At 47.6% G+C, this 23,783-nt stretch overlaps 1 protein-coding gene across 2 annotated transcripts; it reads left to right on the top strand.

Moving 5' to 3' along the window:
- The first annotated feature begins 1,559 nt into the window (after positions 1-1,559).
- On the top strand, positions 1,560-16,577 carry LOC135910516 (uncharacterized). Of its 2 annotated transcripts, XM_065442573.2 has the most exons (7): positions 1,562-1,805; positions 5,655-5,789; positions 7,308-7,679; positions 7,736-7,844; positions 8,876-8,958; positions 10,509-10,673; positions 14,002-16,577. In XM_065442573.2, exons 2-6 carry the CDS (start codon positions 5,655-5,657, stop codon positions 10,587-10,589), a joined length of 780 nt encoding a protein of 259 aa, XP_065298645.2. In that variant the 5' UTR covers positions 1,562-1,805; the 3' UTR covers positions 10,590-10,673; positions 14,002-16,577. The 2 variants fall into 2 exon arrangements, with proteins under 2 accessions (XP_065298647.2, XP_065298645.2); XM_065442575.2 differs by lacking the exon at positions 10,509-10,673 and having other exon boundaries at positions 1,560-1,805.
- Positions 16,578-23,783: the final 7,206 nt, after the last annotated feature.

The following is a 23,783-nucleotide window of genomic DNA, read 5'->3' as shown; positions in this document are numbered from 1 at the left end:
CCATACCTCGGTTCAGTCCAGCTACGGGGCATTTGTCTATCTTTAAATCTTGATGCATGACAGTTGAGACACCCTGCATATCGTTTTGAAAAGGTTGGCAAGCGCGCCCGCCAGTTTCCATTGGGGCATTGGCACAGCAACGGAACGCGGGAATAATGGTCACGCCAAACCTCATTGGTCATACGTCATGCCACTCCCTTTCACTTGCGTCACACCACACAGCAAGTTTCTCACGAAAGAGACAGCGCGATAGTTTCTCCCGTCCCCAATTCGCTTGTGGCGGCTATCGCTTTTTGAGACGGTATCTGATACGGTAGAGGCCTCAGGGATCGGCCTCCTTTTATTGCAGCAGCAATTATATGACCACCCGAAGCGAATTTTCGGCGTCGCCGTCGCTGTGAGGTTTCGCATATATATATTTAGGTATATGTACGCTATATGCCACGCCATGCTATTTGACATGCGGTATATGTTGGTTATATTGCCACAATTAACATTCTATCACTAAAGTTGCTCACACCATGTCTTACATTCTAGGCAAAAATTATTCCTCAGAAATTTGAGAATGGCAGCCTACAAACAAGTGACATGAAATAACACACCGATAGCGCATGCCTTTTATCTTCAAATTTCGCTGACTTACATATTAGAAGCGCGAAACAATAACAGAGCTCAAAGCTGAAAATTAGGTTATTTTATTGGCACGACTATGCACCACGTATACGGAATCGGCGCAGGAACGAGTTTTGACACGTGCCCGATACGGGAAAGTGGTGGCAGTGTCGCTAAGAAAGGTGTTGACTTTAAATAAGCATAAATGAAATTGTCCGATGCTGGGATTCAAACAGAGGACCCTTAGCACAACAGCTTTGTACTTAGTCAGCTTACGTTTTCTTCAATTCACACTGCCACTACAGCTGCAAGTCTTACGCTTCGTGTAATATTCTAACATCTTGCTATCGCATAGGGGTGAAATGTAAAAACGCCCGTGTTCAGTGCTTTGGAAGCGCGTTAAGATCCCCTGGGGTCAAAATTGATCCAGTGTCCCCTGCTACGGCGTGCCTCAAAACTAAATCTTGGTTTTGGCACGTTAAACCCTAGAATTCAATGACTGACAGACAAATTTTGATGGCGCAGCACACAAGTCTGACATCGTGCTGCAAGACACTGACAAATTTGATCGCACAGGCAACCCAAGTTCTGAATGATTTAAAGGCATAACATATTCCTGCGCCCTTGTCCTACCACGTGCCTTTCTATGTCTGACATCTCGTCACTTTAACAGTATCATTTTTTAGTTCCTCTCTGCTCTTGCTCAACAGGCGCCATGTGTGTGTGCACCGGTGGTTCGAGGTAACGAGCTTCCATTTCTCCTTACCGCGCACGCACAGTCCAGCGTGTAGATCATGGCAGCTCGCAAGTCTTGCTGGGTCTTATCACTTTACGTTGGTCAACTTATCAGTACTGCAAGCCTGCACCGCGGCGGTCGCTGCGATCGCCCCGGCATCAATGGAACGGACACAGCTCCTCTCATCACCGAGTGCGTGCCCGTCTGCTCACATCGTCTGCTCTGGTTGAAACGCTCGATCTCCGGTCTGCGCATGCTCAGAAGCAAAGCTGTCTCGAACGTATGCTCGCAGAAAAGCGCACCTTAGTGCGCAGGTGGTGATGGCGCGTTGACCGATGCAACCGACACGCGTTGTTTGCTCATTCACGCCGATGTCTTGACCCGCGTAGTGCGTAGGCCTTTCGAGCCTCGCTACAGCCGGAACCTTTGCTGGTGACTTGTCTGGAGCACACATTTGGTGAGTGATGCCGTGACCACCCGTTTTGAATGCCTTTTATTTTTCTCGGTTTCGAACGCTGAGTAAGAAGTGGCGGCCTCGGGTACGAGCGGTAAATTAAAGAAAAAGAAAGTAAGTGTATGAGCGGTGTTCCCGACCTAATGATCTTTAGGATCTGCAATTTTTGTTTTGAGCAACAGCCCAGCTGGTCATTTTCAGTTTGTAGCCGTGTTCGTATACGTCGCGGGGGTGGCTCATGCAGTGACTGACGTTCTGGTACCGAGCACAAGGTCGCGCGCTGGATTTCCGAAGTCTCAATGAAGCTATCAGCCTATCAGCAGCAAGCAGCTACCTCGTGGCCGATTGTCTCGCGTTTCGTATTCGTTGCAGCTATGTCGAACATTGAGTGATTCCGTTCCGCGAGTCTTCTTCTCGGCCTTTCGCGAAAATTGTTTTATGAGTTACGAACTGTTCAGAATCGCAACGTCGGAGAATACCCTAGATCCGCCCCTGTCATATATTCTCGCAAGTAAACGGATGGCACCTGGCACACTTATTTAGTGTGATCCCCGCATCAGTCTCTGTAAACACTATTTCGAGTCATCGACGTTATCGTGACGTCACGACACACAGCTAAGTTTGCCGACGTCGCATAGCGATGAGGCTAGCTATAGAAACGTTGAAAGTGTAGGCTAGTCGGCGTGGATTCATTGTAGCCAAATAGCACAAGCAAGCAGGAACAATTTTAAGTCAGACTTCGTGTTTTGGTGTGCTGTTTTGTCACATTTAGGCTAACTGTGCTGGCGTTAGTCATAACATAAGCCAACAAGAACACTGTGTGCACTTCTTCGGAATGCGTGTGGAAGGCGCAGCGGTAACAGGAATAAATTAAACCGTTATGTCACGATGCATTTAACAGTCGGAATTATGTCGTAGAAAGGATTCCAGTGAATTATTCAGGACACTCTTACATTCTTACATACTCTTAAGAAAAATTACAGCCCTTGGGTCGTATCTTGCCACACAGTAATAGTCATCTGTCTTGTCCGCATTTCCTTTCTTTAACGCTGTGAGCCCGGTACTTCCAAGTCACGTGCGGCATGCGCGTTATCAGCATGGCAGAGCATTCTCGGCAGGAAAGTAGCGAACGCAGCGTTTTCACGAAAGGAAACGCAAGCAAGACAGATGACCATTATCGTTGTGTGGCAAGTGTACACGCCAAAGGGTGTACAGTTAAGAGTGTAGCACAAACAACTGCGTAAACTGTACGACACAAAGAGACACAGACAAAACGAGCGCCGACTATTAACAGACGGTTTATGTTTTCAAAACTATTTTGTTTCGCGCGCAAGCAACCATGCTTCTAACACAGAGCATAATCTGCTGCAATCAGTGCAAGCTGGTGCGCAGTCCTATTTACGGCTCATTCACGCATGCGCATGCATTTAACGATACGTTTAGAATTAAAATTTCTTCAAGTAAAACTCCAGTTGTTCGGCAGCGCTGGCCCTGTCGGTTGCTTTTTGTGTCGTGTAGTGTGTGCTTCTTCTGTGCCACGCGCAAGATATACGAACTAGGCCAGTTTTCACTTGTACGATTACGAGGATGTTATCTGCGCTACAGAGACTTCGAACTTCGAATTAAAGTAGAAAGTCACAAGGCGTTTATGGTGGGACCTGTGGCACCACAGATGATAAAAATGCGCAAAGTGTCCTATTTAAGTTAGCCATAACACAGGCACCAGCAACAGGCCCCGTAGTGCATTCTTCTCGTTCTTTGTGTGTGTGTGATTATTTAGGTAAGGTAAATTTCCCAAATGACCGGGCATTATCCAAGCATACACTGCACGTGAGAGGGTCAATTGCGTTTCCATAGCCGAAGGCTGTCTGAGAGCTCTGGCGTCGTGTTTATACATCTGTGGACACAACTAAGCTCACTGAAAAATTTACTCTTAATCTCTCCTGCTCCTCCATGCCCCCGACGATTAGAAAAAGGCATGCTAAAACTAAATTTCCCAGAGGCAAAGCTAGCATCCGAGGGAGCTGAATTGAGAACGATGGCGAGTGAGCAAAGTTGCATAACACAGTGAAAGGTATACGTGCAGGTCAATCAGTTCTTGATTGCGGATGTCTAGTGGCGCTCCCTGGGCTCGAGCTATCGGCTGAAGTGACCAGCGCTGCGTTATTTTATGCATATGTCTTGTATATAGTCATCAGTGTAACTAAACCGTCGTTCGCACAACGTTACTATTGTTATAGGCTGAACAGAAGTTTTCAACACAGATGGCCCGGGGTGTGTAGCACCATTCTAATCTTTGGATTAGTTTTCGCTGGATTACTCAAAAAGGCGAGCCTTCCTTGCACGAGAAATCAAAGTGCGGGATCGATTAATTAACGAAACTGCACTATATGTTTCTAACTACTTTGCGGCACATAATGGAATTACGAATCGTAGCCACCGAGTTCACAAGGTGTATCCACTTCCAACGAATTCTCAGGATGACACCCCGCAGTTCTGAGATGCGCATTTCCGACTTGTGCGACGGAACACGTTGGCGTTTCAGTTACTCTCGTTCTTCAATTCATAAAACGGCGTTTTATTAAAATCCAAGTAATACCGCGGTGCATATTAAAGAATGCAAATTTGACAGTTCATATCTCGAAAGCGGCGCCATTCTCAGAATTCGTTCGAAGTCCATGCGCCGTGCAAACTCACCTGCTACAATTCGTAAATCGCCACATGTTCCACAAAATAATTAGGGAAAACCTAATTAGTACAATTGTGCTAATTAGTCCATTGCGCATTTCGATTTCTCGAAGAATTGCTATGTCCGCAATCCGCAAGGATTATAATAGTGCTGTATGCCACAGGCAAGTTGTAAAAATATTTTATGGTGTAATAAAAATACAGCCCTACGTATTGTACAAGGATTCCCGGGAGAATATAAGCAAACGGTGTCACGAAAAACAGTTGTTGCCCCAGCAAAGACACGTCCCTTTCTCGCAGCGCTGGCCGCAGAAACAGCTTGTATCCGGTATGTAGGACACGTTCGTGTATGGACGTTCGTGTATGGACGTTCGCGTATGGACGTTCGCGTATGGACGTTCGCGTGTGGACGTTCGCGTGTGGACGTTCGCGTGTGGACGTTCGCGTGTGGACGTTCGCGTGTGGACGTTCGCGTGTGGACGTTCGTCTATGGACGTTCGTCCAACATATTCCGCACATGGAACTGATTGACTAGCATTCAGTCTGACTAACCCTTTGCCCCAGTTGTGGAGTACCCAGGTCCCAGGACTCTCAGGCCAACCTCGCCACCTTTCCTATCATAATTAAAATGTTCTCTTCCCTGCTCGACCACTGGCGATCACTCTGTCAGTTATGCTGCACTGGATGCAGTGTGAGCTCATTCCCCAAGCATCCGTTCTGCCTTCCCTTCTTGACAGTCATATCGCCATCATTCCATGTCGTGCAAGATTCCTTGCGTTCGTCTGCGAAAGGCGACTACAAATCATATTGACCGCAAAAAAGACGGGGACAGAGGAAGAAAACACATAAACAGCACAGGCGGTACCGCCTGTGCTGTTTGTGTTTTCTTCCTCTGTCCCCGTCTTTTTTGCGGTCAATATGGTTTGCAGTAAATACCAACTAGGCCAAACTGAAGTTCTTCTAAAGGCGACTACTTCCGAATGACATATCCAGCTTTTTCGGCTATGTCCTTCCTTCCATCGGGCGCTTCAAGCGTATCGCGCATGTACGTGTACCGTGTCCTCCCTGGTCTCCGTCAATTTCCTGCTCGTCTCTGCCGTCTAAAAAAATGTACCGACTCGCCCAACAACACTCGTTGCTCAGGAGAATCTCGCCCGACCGCAGATGGACGAAGTATGCGCGCTCCCTGCGCTGTTGCCGTTCACCATCGGCTTCGGCGTCCCTGCCATCTACGTGCTGACCACGATGGCTTACCGGCTACGCTACGACTTCGACGCTGTCGTGAGCCGACGGGGCGGCGTGAGTGCGTTCTCCATATTTCTGCGCGGACTGATGAGTGTGAAACTTCTGCCTCCTCCTCCTTTCAGTCTCTCTGGTGTGAATTAAACTGGGCGAGGCAAGCTGGCAAACTGGGCTAGGCAAACTGGGCAAGTGCGCATCTGCGCGCACTTTCCCAAAGTTAACCAAGATGGTGGCTCCCCGGTTCTTGGAAACCCGGAAGTAGAAAGCGGAAGTAATTACGTCACTAATGAATTCACTAATTACGTCACACAGAAGAAGGTAGCATGATATTTAACCTGCTAATTAATGGAAAACAGTTACCTCCGAGTTTGGTTCGTGCGCTGCAGTCGCCTAAAGTTAACCTAAAGAACACCAACGCCGAGGTGCGAGTGCCACTAAAAGGCACCTAAGTCAGATTAGGGTCGCCTGCTATATTTTTTTTCATTATGATTTTCCTATGCGCAACAGCCCATATATATTTTCTATTATGATTCCTAGATTCTCTATTTCTATAATTGTATTATGAGCGGTCTTTTGTATTCTTTAATGTGACTTATTATTGGTTAAAACAGATTGGCGGGCTAGTTGGTTCGAATCCATGATAGAATGTATGAGCGCGGCTGAACGAGGACGTAGAAAGAGAGATACAGAGACAGCGCTTCATTTCCAACTATAGATTTTATTTTCGCACGCATCGATGTATATATAGTGTACGAGCGGAAACAAACGCGACAAGAAAAAAATATTCCGTGGTGCATATCGATGAACCGTACACGTGTGCAAGGCATGGTGAAAACACATACTGCACCAATATCAACGGTGAATATGATCGATCGGTCAATAGCATCAATATGACGGTCAACAAACGGGTACGAGCCGCAAGACATGCGCGTAGAGACTATGCGATTCGTCGCACAACTGATCGTTCTAACAGGAAATTCAATTCAACATATTTCCGTAGTTGGAGCCATTCTTTCATTTCACGCATGTTGTCAGTTCGATGGAATGGATTATGACGCGCGTGAAGTATGAAAAAAAGGGACAAAGTGTATGAGCACTGCGTTGGACCATAGTATTTGTCCGAAATAATGCGCTCCATTTTTCCCTGCCACTTCATTTTTTGAGCACTCTATTTTCAACGCCGCGGTAGTTCAGTGACTACGGCGGGGTTTCCACTTAGCACAAGGTTGCGGGTTCGATTGCCAGCCGCATTCCGATGGGAGCGGAATGCATAAACGCTCGTGTATTAAGATTTGTATGCATTGTTCTGTTTTGGTCTGTCTGTTCGTCTGTCTGTCTGTCGTACTTTGTCATACTGCCGGATCATCAGTTTCTCCTTTCTTTCAACCCGCCGCTGAGAAACAAGGTCGTGGGTTCGACTCTGCACGAAGTCTCTCAGTCCATCAATCAACTCATCAACAATCAACAATCAATCCATCAACTCGCAGTACTTCTGTTTCTCTGATTGCGGCGTTATCCAGTGACCTTACAATGGTAAGCTTCCAGTACCGAGTAAAACCGTACACGTCCTTCCAGGTGACCAACACGTTCACGAGCATAAGTCGAGCGACAGCGACCCCGCCGTGGTCTGTTGGCTGGGTCCTAGCCACGGTCGTCCACCTGGTCTGCAGCTTGTGGGTCAACGGTGAGTTTACGGACTACTGGGACGCCCGGGAGCATCTGCTGCCTCATGGGCGACGGGACGCGTACCGCCGGACGGCGGAGTGTGCCCGTCACCTGCACTGGCTGCGGGCGGCTGCGCTCGTTCTCGTTTCCGCCATGACCACTCGTCTTTCCGAGAGACTGCATTTTATCTCTGTGACCATATTTCTTACCACTGACTACTTTTATCACCGCTACGTGGACGACCTGGAAGAGGAACTCTTCGCACGCGTCAAGGACCCAACGGTATACGGCGAGTTTCGCAATGCATTGCTCTGTGTTACGGCGGTCTTCGGTTGCAGGTGGCCTGCTCGAGCTTTCACCATCGCGCTGCCAACGACGTGATGACAGTGCTGAGCGCTTGCCTCCCGCTGAGCTTGGTGCTTCACTTCTTCGGGAGGGTCTCCTACGGTGAGATTTTTGTGTTTGTCGTTGGCGCGCGTGTCGTTTGCGCGTGGAATGCACGTGTGGCGTCTCCCTGAAATGGAATGAAAGGGCGGAAAGTTTGGAGCTCGCTTTGCTCGAGTGATCACTGGTTCCTCGAAAACGTCTTGGTTACGTTTTAGATAAAGGAGATTTCGGCTCTGAACGAGTAGTTCTGCCGCGGGAAGGGGATGGGAAACGGGAAGTCAGTGTGAGGTACGTACAGGTGCATGGTGTAGGAAGGCGTTCAGGAGTGAAGATTCCCTGCTGTTAGTCTGATGTTGATGCGACTACCTTCCCTGTTCCGAGCTCTGCAAGTACACCAACCTAAAATTACGAGGCTCTAAATAGTACATTGTAAGATGCACCATAAATACCTGCGTAATGAGGCGCCTACAAGTATTATTTCAGCAAGAAGAACGATGTAACCGAAGACCTCACTTTTTCTTGAGAAGCAATTATATGGACACTTTGCTCTAGCATACCGGCAGCACATCCATCTCCATCCGGCAATATTTGTTGATGCAGAACCGTTTCTCGACACCAAAGCAGTCCTAGGTTTCTTGAACGGTGTTGTTGCATGTTATTAGCCCGAGAAATTCGTAGCGCCTTCTCTTACCAGAGGCTGCGGCCTGATAGTGCTTTGTATAGCACATGCCTCCAGGCTCTTGCGTTTCAAGGTCTTTGTTAAGGCAGTATTGCTTCTTGCAAATGTTTGTGGTTTGTGTTTGTATATCGTGCCATTCTATCGTAATGTATCTTTCATGTCCACAGCACTCCTCATTAGTCACTGCCATAACCTTATTACATGTAGATATCATGCACTTTACAGTGACTTTTTTAGGCCCCTTTATAACCCCGTCATGTCTACCTTGTATAGTTCATCGCTCCACTGCTAATTCACTTACACTGACCTGGCGCTCTTTGGCCATGTTTGGCGCTTGCAAACACCGCATTCATTAGTGTTGTTTATCGTGACTCAGATCTTTGCTGACGATTTGCTTGCTTTTCTCCCGCAGCTCATTCAGCATTTGGTTTCTTCGAGATCGTCTATGGAGGCTGTCATGGATGGCATGATTTCATCACCACTGTGGTAGTAACGGTATGTCACACTGATTGGTATGTGCATGCATGCCCTCCTGATCAACTTCCTCTTTTTGTGCCTTCGAAGAAAATGTTGCTATATGTACCTTTTAGACAGCATCCGCTATTGAGCCTTTAGAAAAAAAGCTTTAGCACAGCTTTACTAGCACACTTGTGACTGTCGAAGTTGTCATTAATACGTTACTAATATTTTCAGTGGTTAGGCTTGTCCTAAAGCAATTTCATTTTTGACCACGGATGCTGGCAGTTCATGCCAAAGGTTAGACATCGGTTCTGCTCAGTGAAAATACAAAAATAATGGTTTACAGACAAATATGGCACTAAAAGCAATAATGTATGTATCGTAGACTACAAATGGGAAAGCTAACCTTGCAGAACGACATCTCTAATAAATTTACTAACAGCACCTCAATGAAAATAGAAACAAGCAGCGCTCCGAATGCACGTTATAGCAATCAAATAGTGGCCGCAACAAGGATCTGAGTAAACACTCACTCACCGCAATAAAGAACTTGGGCATTCGTGTTGGTGTCTATCGGAATAAAATGGTATTTTCGTGTTTGCATAAGGCTTACACGAGATCGAGCAGTTGTAATTTGGACGCCGATGTGGAACCAGTCATTTGTAAGAGCTACAGCTGAAAGCTCCACTGTGTTTTGTACGTCAAATTGGTCATTGACACATAAAAACTAAGCGAAGATGAAAATTAAGCGCACCTCTCTTGTTCGATCTCGTGACGTTAAGACGAGAAACGTTACAAAAATGAAGAGTTAATTGTAACAGCAACATAACAGAGTGCTCGTTTGCACTGAAAAAAAGAAATGTTGTGCTGCGGTTGTGCCACAAACAAGGGCACAGAGGTGTATCTGTGTAGTAAACAGCAAATGCAATGCGCTTGCTTTTTCTGGGCTGCGAGTGTTGGCATCATGCGTCTGCACAGCTGGCATTTGACAGTGATTTGACAACTCAATCGACATAACGAGCCCGTCTGTAGACAGAAAGATAGCCTGATTATTCTAATGTTTATCTACAACATGGAACATGCAAGTCACCCAACAGCTACGTGTCAAATGCCAGTGTTCAGCTTCCATTCATAATTTATCACGCATGGCGAATGGGATGATTTCGAGGCGTCAATGTTGGCTTCGGGAATAGTGATGAGTGCATTAAAAACTGTCATCCTCAAATAGTTGTTACATCACCCTTTATTATTGCGTAGCATGAAATGTGTTCTCCGGTGGCAATAGTTTCCGACCGGAAACTATTGGCAAGTGTATAAGCTACACCACGTGATCCAATGGGAATACAGCTTGCCAAGCAAATTGTCGCGATTCACGGTGTCGAATATTTCGCTATATGCAATCGATAAATTTGCATACCTGACTGTTGGTCGATCGCGGCCGAACATAAGGGGTTAGAAAGATTGTATTGGGGTCAGACTGGTCTCCCCGGTCCGATTTCTGCAGCTTAGAAAATCGCAAGCTCTTGAGAACGCGTTAGACCAGCACTTTGGCAATGCTTGTTTCGTTTTTTTTTCCTGTGCCGCAGCGGCAAGCCTACCTGGCCTGCACCGACGACCCAAGCATGCTATGGCACTGCTTTCCGTCGCTATCGTCAGCACTGACCTAATTGCGCGGGGGAAGCTCCTCCTGGCTGACCTGGTGCCTGTGGCTGCGTTAGTTGCCTTCGGCTTGACACAAGCAATTGTCTCGTGTGAGTTGGCTCGAGGGTTCTTTCGACGCCCTGGGGTAGCTAGTTGTAACATTGTCAAATTTCACCCGTCGTGTCGAATTCCCTCGCGTTCTGACACTCGGCTGACACTCGCTCGTGCCAAGGGCACCGACCAACTTCGTCGTTCTCGCGGCGGCTCGTCTCTTGAGCGTCGCTCAATCTTATCGTAATATTACCCCCCCGGCGGCAAAAGCACCGTCACGGTGGTGTTCAATATCCAAGGTGCATGGAGAGTTGTAGGGCTTGAGTCTGGCAACGTGGACAATGTCACTGGTTGACACAGCGGAGGACGTCGTGGGCGTGTCTAGAACGATTTCATAGGTGACATCGGTCACATTGCGTATGCCGCGATATGGGCCTGTGTAACAGAAAAGCAGTTTTTCACAAAGGCCGACTTTACGCGATGGTGACCAAAGCAACACGAGGGCGCCGGACTTAAAATGGACATCACGGTGACGGAGGTCGTAGCGTTGTTTCTGCTTGTCTTGAGACATTTGTAGACGAGCGCGCGCAAGTTGGCGAGCATGATCAGCATGGGCGATTGCATCACGGGCATAATCGCTAGTTGAAGCTGTGGCGGACGGAAGCACAGTGCCCAGTGGTAGCGTCGGTTCGCGGCCATACAAGAGGTAAAACGGGGAAAAGCCAGCAGTTTCGAGACGGGACGAGTTATAGGCAAAGGTAATGTAAGGTAGAGCCAGGTCTCAGTCACGGTGGTCGTCTGAAACGTATTTGGATAGCATGTCTGTAAGGGTGCGGTTCAAGCGCTCAGTGAGGCCGTTCGTTTGGGGGTGGTAGGAGGTGGTAAATTTATGCTGTATTGAACAGGCACGCATGATGTCGTCAATGACTTTGGCCAAAAAAGGTGCGGCCTCGGTCTGTAAGCAATTGACGCGCAGCACCATGCATCAATATGATATCATGCAGCAGGAAGTCCGCAACATCAGTTGTACAACTGGGCGGAAGAGCACGGGTTACGGCGTAGCGGGTCGCGTAGTCCACCGCGATTGCAACCCACTTGTTTCCTGATGGAGATTCCGGAAATGGGCCTAGAAGGTCCAAGCCGACACGATGAAAGGGCTCGGCAGGGATGTCGAGCGGCTGCAGGTAACCTGCGGGGAGCTGGGAAGGCTTCTTACGTCGTTGGCATAGTTCACAAGCGGCGACGTAACGTCGTACGGAACGGGCAAGGCCCGGCCAGAAAAAACGGCGACGTACATGGTCATAGTTTCGAGATACGCCGAGGTGTCCTGCCGTTGGTGCGTCGTGAAGCTCTCCTAGAACGGTGGAGCGGAGGTGTTTAGGTACTACAAGCAGGAACTCGGAGCCGTCTGGATGAAGGGTACCCCGGTACAGAGTACCGTCGCGGAGGACGAAGAGGCGTAGAGTAGTATCGGCCGGAGAGTGTGCAAAACGGTCGATGAGTGCTCTGATGTAGGCGTCACGGCGTTGCTCGTCGGCGAAATGAAGCAGCTGGGATACAGAGAATACGCAAGAAGCACTGGCAATATTGGAGGAGTCAGAGTCGTCAACAGGGTAACGCGACTAACGCGTGGGGTGCCGCCGAGATAAAAGATGACATTGGCGAGCATAATCGTTGGGTCCCACCTGTTATTAGCGCTGGCATGTTCATAGAGCTTGATCCAGTCGTCGACATCCTGTCCAGCTCCAGGCCAGAGAACACACCTGGGTCACGGTGTGGGGCAACCATGACGATTGGAGCAGTCGGACAAGCCGAAGCCGTAGCGTAGGCGGGCTCATCACCAGGAGGCATGGTGACAAGCTCGGTGTGCCGACCAATTCGGAGTTCCGTGGTGAGGACGGGGATTGCTCACCTCCACCAGAAAAGTTACGTGTGGAAAGACAGAGACGAGAGATGCTATTTACACGCTATTTACACTGGAGTCAGGCAGCCAGGCTGACACTCGCTCGTGCCAAGGGCACCGACCACCTTCTTCGTCGTTCTCGCGGCGGCTCGTCTCTTGAGCGTCGCTCAATCATCGTAATAATGTAAATGAGATTACAAGAAAACACAAAGGGCTTTTGGTACGAAAACTCGATGTTGCTCCTTGTATGCACAGAAAGACAAAAATAGATATGGTTCGTGTGGTTGTTCGTGGCACAAGCAGTTACAAAAAAAAATCGGATTGGAGCGCACCTCTAAAACAATACGTCGAAACAACGCGTCATTTCTATCCTACCTACTTCAGTTTGCACGCAAGTGTGACAAAAAGCGACCGTCTAGCTATAGGGCACTCTTCATTTCAGCGATTATATACCTCTCCCACCATCGAAAAACTCCTTGACGATCATCAATTTCACAGGCTCGCAAGTGTACTTATTATGGCAACATATCTACCTCCCGACGAGCGAAGTTTGGAGTCCTGGTAACGGTGTGGCGACTTTTAAAATGACAACAAGCATGCGTACAAATGAGGTAACAAGATTGACCCCCGCGTGCTGATTTGCGCCAGAGAAGACGGCCAATCTGAACAGAAACTTTCTTTTTTTTCCGGCTTTGTTCCGGAGGGAATACACACACAAAAAAGAAACTTAACCCCCCGGTCCATTTCTGTTCGCGCGTTAATAAAAATTATTTTTCAGTTCTGGGTTCACTGTCGATCCTATCAGTCCGGCTAGTAGGACTTCATCTATAGCTGTGGTAGTTTATTTCTCATTTTCATAGTGCATTGTGTAATTGAGGCCAGTGCGACAAGTCTATGGTTCTTTACATCGATGCAACGCATACTCGAACTTGCGTTCAATCATCACAGCTCACTTACCGTCCAAGAGGCTATGTAGTTTGACGCATTCACTTCGTTAAAACTAGTTTATTCTGCCGTGACATTCACTGCTTCTTTTTTTTAAAAAACGTTTTCTACTGCAGCAAACGTATACTTCTTTCTCGAGTGAGATAACTTCGGATGGGACAATGGGTTTTACATCGGAGGGATAATCCTCTTTTAATTATCTTTGTCCACGATTATCTCTCTGCCGTGTTAGGCAAACTTATACCACATCGTGGCACAACAAGCAATAAACCTCCCATGTTAGCCTCTATATTAGTCTAACAGGACATTCCTCAGGTCCTCTTCAAAACGACTAAGCGGGTTTGCCTTTTTAGAAATCTGTGTCGCACTCGGACTGTATACAAATCGTTCGTGCGAGCACGAGACATGCGCGTGCAATGACCTTGTCGGGCTGACATATTTCCTGGCTTCGTCTCAATTAAATTACAGGCAACAGTTAAACTGGCCTTGCCCATATGGTAAATTCTTACTTCCTTATATATATTTCATTTCATTTGCAGGCTTCATCGATACCTGCACCATAGCGCCAAGAAACCCTCAACAAGCGCGATCTGTGTGCACTGCTCCAGTTAGGTATCGCACAAGCTCTGGTCCTTCGAGTACGTGAAGAGGTGCTGACGGCTGCTGGTTGAACCTGACAAACGGACTGATTGCAAAACTCAATAGTTCATCTTTATCATCTTAGCACTGGAAACGGTTGGAAGCTCTGGAGGCGCTGCCCTTCAGTGATAGACATTAAGGAAACTTTGTCCCTGCTTTCATCATGAGCAACTAAAAGCTTGTCCATAGAGTTCATTTTTAAACGAGGATACCTTATCTCCACAATATCCTGCTCCTGTGAACATGTCCGAGGAACTTAATGGCGAGATTCATTCGGGAGACGCTAAAGTCAATGAGCTCATCAAGAAAGAGCTGGAACACATCGTCGTAATTAGTGACCCCGCATGTGCAAGGGCTGATTGTTGGAGACAAGGTGATGCGCTTCAATATCATTCTTGTTCCGAAAAGGATGCTGGCGTGCTTCAGCACATTGTCACTACGGGCCCACCCGTGAACTGTGTATGGGGGCTACTCAGTTTTTGCCCCTATATTTTATTAGCCAAAATACGGGACATGCAGGTAATTACAAATACACGTACCATTCTACGTACCTTACGCTATTTTTCACATACTCCCCGCACTGGTTCAGACATTTGTCCCATGGTAGCGCTAAATTTGAGATGTCTTTGTGGTAGCCGCGGCCACGCCGGAGGCTCATTATCATACACGGCCTTTTGCGAACTCGCAACACCACCACCTCACACTTCTCAAAGCGAGACACCTTTTTCCATACGTGGGCTGGGTTTCCCTGTGTATTTCGATGGGCGTTCTTCCCTTGCACCATAGAAAACGAATCGCACTTCATTGTTCGAACGCCGTGGGCGTGTAAAGCACGACCGCCATCTTCAACAACTGACAGCTGCGTCCTGCCGCAGAGCTACCGCCAGAGAAGGCCGGGTCGGTCCTAGAAAGGTCCCCCATTGGGAATGTGCATGTTGACTTCGCATTTACAGGCCTAATTTGTCTAAAAGATAAGGGCCAAGACTTTCTGATTCGCCATCGTATACGGGAAATCTCCCCGAGCGCGTTCAGGGTCGCATTTGAGGGCCACGAAGGATGCTCTCGCTCGACGAACTTAACTCGCGTTACATTTTATGCCCGGGGGACGTTTGCAGCATATATCTTACCGGGATGTTGAACAACGTGCGCTCACTGACCTTGAACCTCCAAAACATAAGCACTGCGTTCGCCGCGGACATTTGCAGTTTATCTCGGAGAGAACAAGAAACTGAGTCATTTCGGTCCCCGCTACTCTTGCGGCGACGATGGTGGTGCCGTGGCGCTCATCGAAGCACTGACGCTAAATAACACGCTCAGGAAATTTACTTTGGCAGAGCTCAAGTTGTGTTCGAAGACCGCGATCGCCTTCGCCAAGATGCTGACAGCCAACTCTAAGCTTGAGCCGGTGGACATTTTCAATGCGTGTTTCGTGGAAGATGACAGTGTCAGCGTTCCCTGGGCCAACACAGTTATGCGGGTGTTTTTAAGAGATTTCGCATCGTGTGGAACTGGAAATTTCTGCCGCCGCTTACCAGACTTATCGGTCAAAGAGTTTTGGCCTGGTGAGCTTTCCACCGGCATCACCGCTTCGGTGGACCGGGACGTTCTCCTCGAGTTCTTCGAGTCCGTGGCCAGACACTGCAATTCGTAAGCTACATTTCTACCCGAGCGATGATGCATTGGACGCGCTCGATGATGGCATCGCCTCAGTCGCGGAGCAGACGGCGACTCAAGACAATCCAGAACCTCATGTCCGTCAAACCGGGCAACGAGCACCAGCTAGTCAAAGTTCTGAACGCTTTGAAGGAGAACCGATCCTTGACATAGTTCACCACGTACGTAGAATTGTTGAAGCCAGAAATAGCGACGTCCTTGTCCGTGTTGCCAACGGTCAACGACACTCTGAACGATGTTTCCGTCTGCAAGTATTGGGGAATCGCCGCCTGCCTCGTGGCAACTATATATCCTCCAGGGTCTGAGAAGCAACTACACGTTGACGCCTCTGTTGGTTTCTTGGGACCCTGACGATGACGTAGATGTTGTCCTCGAGATGGCAGAGCTCGTGAAGAGGAACGTCCGTCTCCACGAGAAAGCGGCTGAGCTCGGGAGCACAGGCGGCCTGGGTGAGCGTGACATTGAAAAAAAAGTGCTCGAGCGCCAAGCTGGTGGAAATGGTGCAGAGGCTCACTGGAAAGACGAGCGGTGCTGCGTTGGATTTGATACAGGAATTCTCGGCTCGGTTGTATGCGTAAGGAGTGGCTTGTGCGATGCCCTAGTGCTTGACTGGGTAGCTTTTCCATCGTTATACACTTGTGTGCGCTTGACACGGCAGCTCAATACAGCGTGGATGCGGTGATCGAACGAGGGCCAGCGTATTCATGGAGGCCATGAAATGAACAGTGTTTGGTTGCTAATGTGCTGATACTTCCCCTTTGTATTTTATTAAAGGTGACATTAACCGTGGCGGTTTGAAGCACTTTCGTTTACTTGAGCTTATTTTTCACTCGCATACGCCACTCTTCGAGCTTTTTAAGCTTGAAATATACGGTACGTTGTAGTATCTATTGGAGTAGGTCTGCCATGGAAACCTACCACCATTTTTTTTACAGCTTGGTAATCAACTTAGATGTAGTAATCCAACCCTCAAAAGGCAGCGCTTCATAACTCTTTAGAAAGGCTGTGGTGATGGCAGATGCTCGTCCTCTAATCATAGGGGGAGACTTCAATGCCCCGCACATTGCCTGGGGGTATGGTTATTCGACAGTGAAGGGAAAAAGGCTATGGCAAAACATTCAAGATAGAGTTAACGCTCGTAAATGAACCCGACTCCCCTACACGTATACGGACAGGGCTCAACAGTGAAACCACACTGGATCTTACAATAGTAAACAAGGTCGCAAATTTCAAATGGAGAAACACCTTCGAAGACCTTGGCAGCGATCATAGAACTATACGAATCAAGATTGAAGAAGCAGATGCCGAAAATAATAGATCCGTTAAATGGATCAACTGGGACAAGTTAAGCAAAATAAAAGACGATAGGAGGCAAGAGCCGATCGGAAACTTAGAACAATGGGCTAGAGACCTCACCAAAGACGTAAGCGTGGCCAGTCACACTATCATGCCGGACTAACCGGTAGGGAATATTGATAGTCGTCTGGCACCTATGTGGGAGGCGAAACAATCGTCACTACACAGATGGCGTTAGCAAAAGTACAATAGGAGTATACGTAAGCGAATAGCTGAGTTAAACAAAACGATGGAAGATCATAGCAAGCAGTTATGCAAGCAACAATGGGATGAGTTCTGCAATGCTATGGGTGGACAAACTTTTGCTGGCCATACGTGGCGTATACTCAAATACCTGCTAGATCCACACAATCCCAGAACAGCTCAAAAACATAATTTCCGAGAGCTTCTGCACGGGCACAAAGAAAAAAGATTAACTAATCGCTGAGGCAAGCCCTACATACCTTCCCCCCCAACCCAATCTTCGAGCATGGGCGGTATGAGGGAAATCCTAACGGGCCCTTGGATGAGCACTTCAGTGCACAAGAGATTAGAGCAGTCCTGCAAAAACTCAATACGAAATCTGCCCCGGGGCCAGACGGGATTAATAACAGGAGGCTAAGAAACCTGGATGGTCAGGCAATAGAGAATATCGCGAAATACATAAATGAATGCTGGGCCAAGGGCTCTGTACAACAACAGTGGAAGGAAGCTCAGGCTACTTAATCCCAAACCTGGCAAACCAATTATTATCGCAAATCTAAGGCCAATATATCTCGCCTCTTGCGCAGGAAAGCTTATGGAGCATGCATTCCTTATCAGAATAAACAATTACCTTGAATAAAACGAAATATATCTAAATACTATGTTGGGCTTTCGGGTTGGACCGCCGACTCAGGACTTTATGCTGCAAATCAAGCCGCAAGTACTAGACTGTAAAGCGAGGTGCGCCAGAGCTATATTAGGGTGGGATCTCGAGAAAACATTTGACAAAGCAGCACATTCGGCTGTACTCAGTCGGGTCAGCAATCTAAGCCTGGGAGAAAGGGCGTACAACTACATCCGCGACTTCTTAACGAATAGGAAGGCTGCCCTCACCATGGGGGAACTCATGTCTGAGGTGAGGGACATTGGGTAGTTCGGATACCCCTCAGTGCTCCGTGATATCGCCTATGCTTTTTAACCTCATTGTGATAGGATTGTCGGGAAAGCTCGAAGACATCGAAGGATCAATCACTCCTTATACGCTCACGATATTACCACATGGATCTCGCAAGGCAGCGATGAAAAGATAGAACGGAAATTAAAGCGAGCGGTAGATAAAGTGGAGGAGTACCTTACAGACACACGGCTTGAATGCCCCCAGGAAAATCAGCTTCTCCTGTACAGACCCACCCTCAAGGGCAGGCGCCCAAGGGATACATGCGCGTGCTGTCTGGTGTCAAAGGCCTAGACAGGTGGCTTTTAATGCCGCCTTTGGCTTGGCACCAAGACAAACCGCTCTTGAGCGTTGTTTTGTCAATAAACAAATAAACAAACAAACATCAAGGAGAGAGAGTACGAGGAGACACAGATTCGTACGAAGAATGGCCGCGCCATCCCCATTGTTAAAGAAGTTATAGATCCTGAGACTCAAAATTTAGTCCAAGGGAACAAACGGCGAAACATTTAGAAAGCTCGTTACCATGGTCACTAACGCCATTAGGCTGATCAGGAGAATCACGAACAAGTAGAGAATGAAGGAGGCTATCATTGTTAGGCTCATTCACTCTTTTTCTATGAACCAGATCATTTACGTAGCAACGTACTACTTCAACTGATACAGGGCAGAAAAGGACAAAATCAATAAACTCATAAAGAAAGTGTTTAAGCAGGCCATAGGATTGCCCAAAAGCACTAGTACTGAGAGATTAATGCAACCGTGGTATGCATGACACCTTAGAATAATTGATTGAAGCTCAGCAGGTAAGGGCTCAGTTGGAAAGACTAGCCGTCACCCGGACTGGCAGAAGTATACTCGATAAATTACGAATAAATTGCCATAACCAGCAGGGATGACTCAAGGTTGCGATGGCCACATAGATTAGAAGTTCACCAGACAAGCTGCCGAGGCATTTCTACATCGCGAATACGAGTCACAGTATATAGCATTTAGTCTCTATCACTATACAAAAGTCAATTTCTTGGAGCTAATGGGCTGTTATGCGTTATCGATACTGAGGTCAGTGCGTAAACGTGCTTATGACATGGTGTGTAATAGTGGCTGCCTTCAATAAACTTGTGGATGTTGATTGCTGAAGTATTCCGGTCCAGTGCGAGTGTGCATGTGTGCCCGTTCCTTTCGTCCCCAAATTACGCCCAAAAATTCTCGAAAATTCGTAAGTTATAAAAGAAATACAGAAAGCACAGCTGCGTCAAGAACAGACGTTACAATACCTGTTGGTCGTACAAAGCGGAGAAATGTGACATATTAATAGCTTGCGTGGCGCGAAGTCGTTACTGTTGACGTGAGCTTTACAAAAGTCCTTTTCGCCAATTATTGCCTAATTCACAGTGGCACATGTCAGTTTCATCCACTTTACATGTCCAAGTAGCAGACCTGGCCCTTGCGTCGTTAAACGCCACGTACCATCATCATCATATGGCCAAGTAGATGCAATGTGCAGAATGCAGAATTTTTCAGAATTGTAAGCTTTGTGACATTAGATAGCTTTTGGTACCTTTTTAAATACTGATTTGCGGCACGTTTGGCTGCATAATTTAGGGCCTAAATAATCCGTTGCCCACAGTTTCTAGATTTGTTTATTATTCAGGCAACTAACTTTATCGAAGTCGGTTCTGGCGATGCCGACAGAACCGGTTTCTCCCGAGCATTTCCAATTTATTTAAATAGAAGCTCCCGAGTTACCGATTCCGACTAGACATTTACGGATATATAAACCTTAACTGGGACTCGGGTAAGGGATTCACTGAACGGTTTGTACTGAAGTTCATAGTGATGCATTTACGCGCCAGGTTATTACAGCGACCGGAAGCAATCGGTAGCCAGTTCATCCATGCACAACGTTAATCAGTCCTGTGCAATCAATCCGTCTCACGCTCGGATATCATAATAATAATAATATTTGGGGTTTTACGTGCCAAAACCACTTTCTGATTATGAGGCACGCCGTAGTGGAGGACTCCGGAAATTTTGACCACCTGGGGTTCTTTAACGTGCACCTAAATCTAAGCACACGGGTGTTTTCGCATTTCGCCCCCATCGAAATGCGGCCGCCGTGGCCGGGATTCGATCCCGCGACCTCGTGCTCAGCAGCCCAACACCATAGCCACTGAGCAACCACGGCGGGTACGCTCGGATATCGATGGTATCGATGCGCAAGGGTGATTTGTTTTCTTGAATGACGCCACCCCTTAACCCCATCGAGGACACAATAAAGTTTTATCTCTCTCTCTCTCTCTCCATGCGCGATATAAGTCACAGCGATGCACAAAAACACTTCAGATACGCAGAGCAGCGATACGCGCATGAGTCACCCTCGAGCATCCAGTGCAGCAAGCTTGCTTTTTACGATGCAAATTGCCCGTGATGTCTTGCTTTCGTCCGTATGGAAGGTCAGCCCCCGATGCATTCGTTATGTTGAACAGGTAAAATATTTGAACATCAATGGCTTCCGCCTCCTCAGTATGACTGGTACAAAGCAATTGTCGCACCAGGCATGTCCAATTACATCTTGCGGGGGAAAAAATAAAACTTGAAATAAAAAAAAAGATCTACCATCACCCAGCATAGGCCCCCACCCGGGAGCGGGTGTGGCATGTGTAATTTATTCTAGAGCTTGAAAAACGTTTACTATACAGAGATGTTCGCTGCTGTCCCGCGTTCATTCTTTGCATTGGCCTCTTCCCTTGTTGGCATTTGTCCATGTCGTTGTCACTCTTGCATCGTCGGCGTCTTGATCAGCGGCTGAGGATGTAGTGGTCGTGTCACTTCTAGTGTCCACTAGCTTCTCCAAAATATGGAGAGCTTCATATTTTGGCGGAGCTAGAAAACGCTGTTTTATTCACTGAAGCACAAAAGTAACTGGAACACCGATACGTTTCGTCGGACACTTTGAAAATTATCTCGAAACTGGTGCGGTTCTGAGAATCCGTTCCAAGTGAATACGCCTTGCGAAATCGCCGGCTATAATTCGTAGATTGAAGTAGCGGTCGTAAGGTTAATAATTAGAAGTTGATTAACGTAACTACGTTAACTATTTAATTAGGTTCTTTGATTTCTCGTAGAAGTAATGGCCGCCTGATCGAATAACTTATATCAAGGATTCGTATTGTGCTACATGCCACAGGGATTTTTTTTTAATTTGGTGCAGCTAAAAAAAAACACCCTGTATGTTACAACACCGCCCCGACTCCCCAAGTGCTTATTGGCACGCGCGAGGAAAGCAGAGACGAGGCGTGGGGCTTGGAGTCTCAGTGCCAACTGATCTTTATTCTTTGTGCGCCGGCCCTCTATCGGCGGCCGGCTGGCTACGGTCGACTGCGGTCGGCTCTGTTCCGCGCTGGCAGCACCGCGGCTTATCCGCGGCATTTTTGTGTTCACTACAAACTAAAGAGTTTATACCACATACATGCAAGCACTGAAGCACAATATTATTGCATGAAACATCAACGCAATTGACTACTGGCCTTCGAGTGTTGATCTTTACGGCAATATTAATAAAGACCACGTTCTTTTTTTTCATAACGAATACTTTTCACCTTCTTAGCCGTGACGCCGTCAGAAACGCTGAGATCCTCCCCTTGAAACTGTCCACTTTCGCGACGCGGCATAAAATCTCACAAACCTTTGGAAAGCAGCTTTGGTGATTTTATTCTTCAGGCGAAGCAACGCCGTGAGTTCCAGCACCCGTTCCATCCGACGGAAAGAGCTTCATGGCAAAGTCGCGCGAACCCGTCTCCTAATTCACTATGTAATTGATGAAGGTTCTGTCTACGCTGTTCGCTAATTAAAAACATGCGCTTATGCGTCTATTTCTTCCTCGTACAGATTAACGTTCCACTTTCTGCTACTCTGAAAAACATGAAAGGGTACTTACCCGCTGCCCGCTGCCGTGTTTTTCTTCAATGCCGCGCTTGACTTAGACTGGCTTGGCTTGACTTTTCGAATCGAAAGCTTCGTGTGCCAGCCACGACGGTGCCATCAATAAAAGAAAGTGGGCTGGCTTGGTCGCTGACATCACGGTAGAGTGTATTAGAATGGGGGAGTGTGCCTAATGGAGGCCACGGCAAGCGGCGAGAGTGAAGCAAGGAACGTTGAAATTTGCGGCGACGCTGCAATCGATTTCTTCTTAAAACCCCTCCTTCTTCTGACGTTCTGGCCAATCCGGCTCCTCGGCAGTCCGGCGGAACTGCGCCTACCAACGGCGGTTACGGCGGCGCCGAGCTGTCGTCTGCTCGACGCACCATCGTGCGTGTGTTTTTTTCGTCAGTTTTTAACGCGTCAGCATTAAGGAGCTCGTGTTGCAGAAGAGCCGGTGTCGTCGGCGTCCGCTGCGTTGGCCGTGAGCGATAAATCAAGGCAGGCACTTCATAAATAAAAAGCAACTTCCAAGATGGGCTAGGTGGGAATCGAACCAGGGTCTCCGGAGTGTGAGACGGAGACGCTACCACTCAGTCTGGAGTTCTTTTTTTTATTGCCTGATTTTTGGTACATAACTTTTTACAAGAGGAAACAATCACCGTAACAAAAAACAAAGTACAACATACATTTGCTGTTGTGCACGTATTCAACCAGTATCGTACTGTCTTAGTCTAATCAAAATTTGCGCAAATCGACCAACGGCTCTACTCTTGGGAGCCACTCGGGTGGTTCCTCTGCCGCTTTATGGAGAGCGACAAACCAGTGCATCTGTTCCCTGAAATACATTCGTGCAGGCCGCGCATCTTTATCAACATGGTATCCCGCAATTCTCGCGCGCCAAATACAGTAGAGGCCCAAGAGCATAATTAGGTCAAAAGGCACCCCGTCCTCGTTATCTATGCTTAAGTAACGAATGCCATAGGCGTCTAGTGGAAATTCTTTCTTTAGTGTCCTCTGCAATACATCCCAGAAGAACACGCCTTCCCAACAGTTTAAAAAAACATGATCTATTGTCTCTGGCTGCTTGCAAATTAAACAGTGTGTTCCCCACGGTAAATACACTCCCTTTGCCTCCAAAAACTTCTTAACTGGTAATGTTCCCGTGTGTAATTTAAAGTAGAAGGTCTTTGTTCCTGGCGGGACCTGCATTTTCTTTACTCTTTTTAAAACATCGCTGCTTGGGCCTCCACCGTACAAGGACCTGTACAGTGGCACTGGGAAAAGAACGTCGCCCAAAGCACAATACAGTTTCTTTTTGTTCACAGCGGAAAGGTAATCATTCGAGAAGCGCACTGAAAGAAATCGAACACTCGATACAACTTCTTTGTAAAAACCTCGAATCCCCCCGAAAACACTTCGGTTGAAACCACGTACTCTGGTAGCCGTCTACTCAGCCTTATTTGACATACCGTGCTCAAGAAAGGGTCGGTTGAGTCCCTAAAGAACAAGAACCGGTTTACCAGCTGCCGCACGAAGAGGTGGCGCAATCCCAGCCCCCCATCTTTAACCCTCCGGAACAAGTTGGTCCGG

The sequence above is a fragment of the Dermacentor albipictus genome, chromosome 6, assembly GCF_038994185.2.
Source record: "Dermacentor albipictus isolate Rhodes 1998 colony chromosome 6, USDA_Dalb.pri_finalv2, whole genome shotgun sequence".
Classification (NCBI taxonomy): Eukaryota; Metazoa; Arthropoda; class Arachnida; order Ixodida; family Ixodidae; genus Dermacentor; species Dermacentor albipictus.
Note: the sequence above shows the minus strand (reverse complement) of the source record. Positions and strands in the feature narration are given on the sequence as shown.

What these genes read in the sequence shown, in the direction of transcription:
- LOC135910516 (XM_065442573.2), top strand. Translation starts at nt 5,655, where the DNA reads ATGGACGAAGTATGCGCGCTCCCTGCGCTGTTGCCGTTCACCATCGGC. An exon ending in TCGTGAGCCGACGGGGCGGC is followed by an intron (nt 5,790 to 7,307) that starts GTGAGTGCGTTC and finishes ACGTCCTTCCAG; the next exon opens with GTGACCAACACGTTCACGAG. An exon ending in TCACCACTGTGGTAGTAACG is followed by an intron (nt 8,959 to 10,508) that starts GTATGTCACACT and finishes CCTGTGCCGCAG; the next exon opens with CGGCAAGCCTACCTGGCCTG.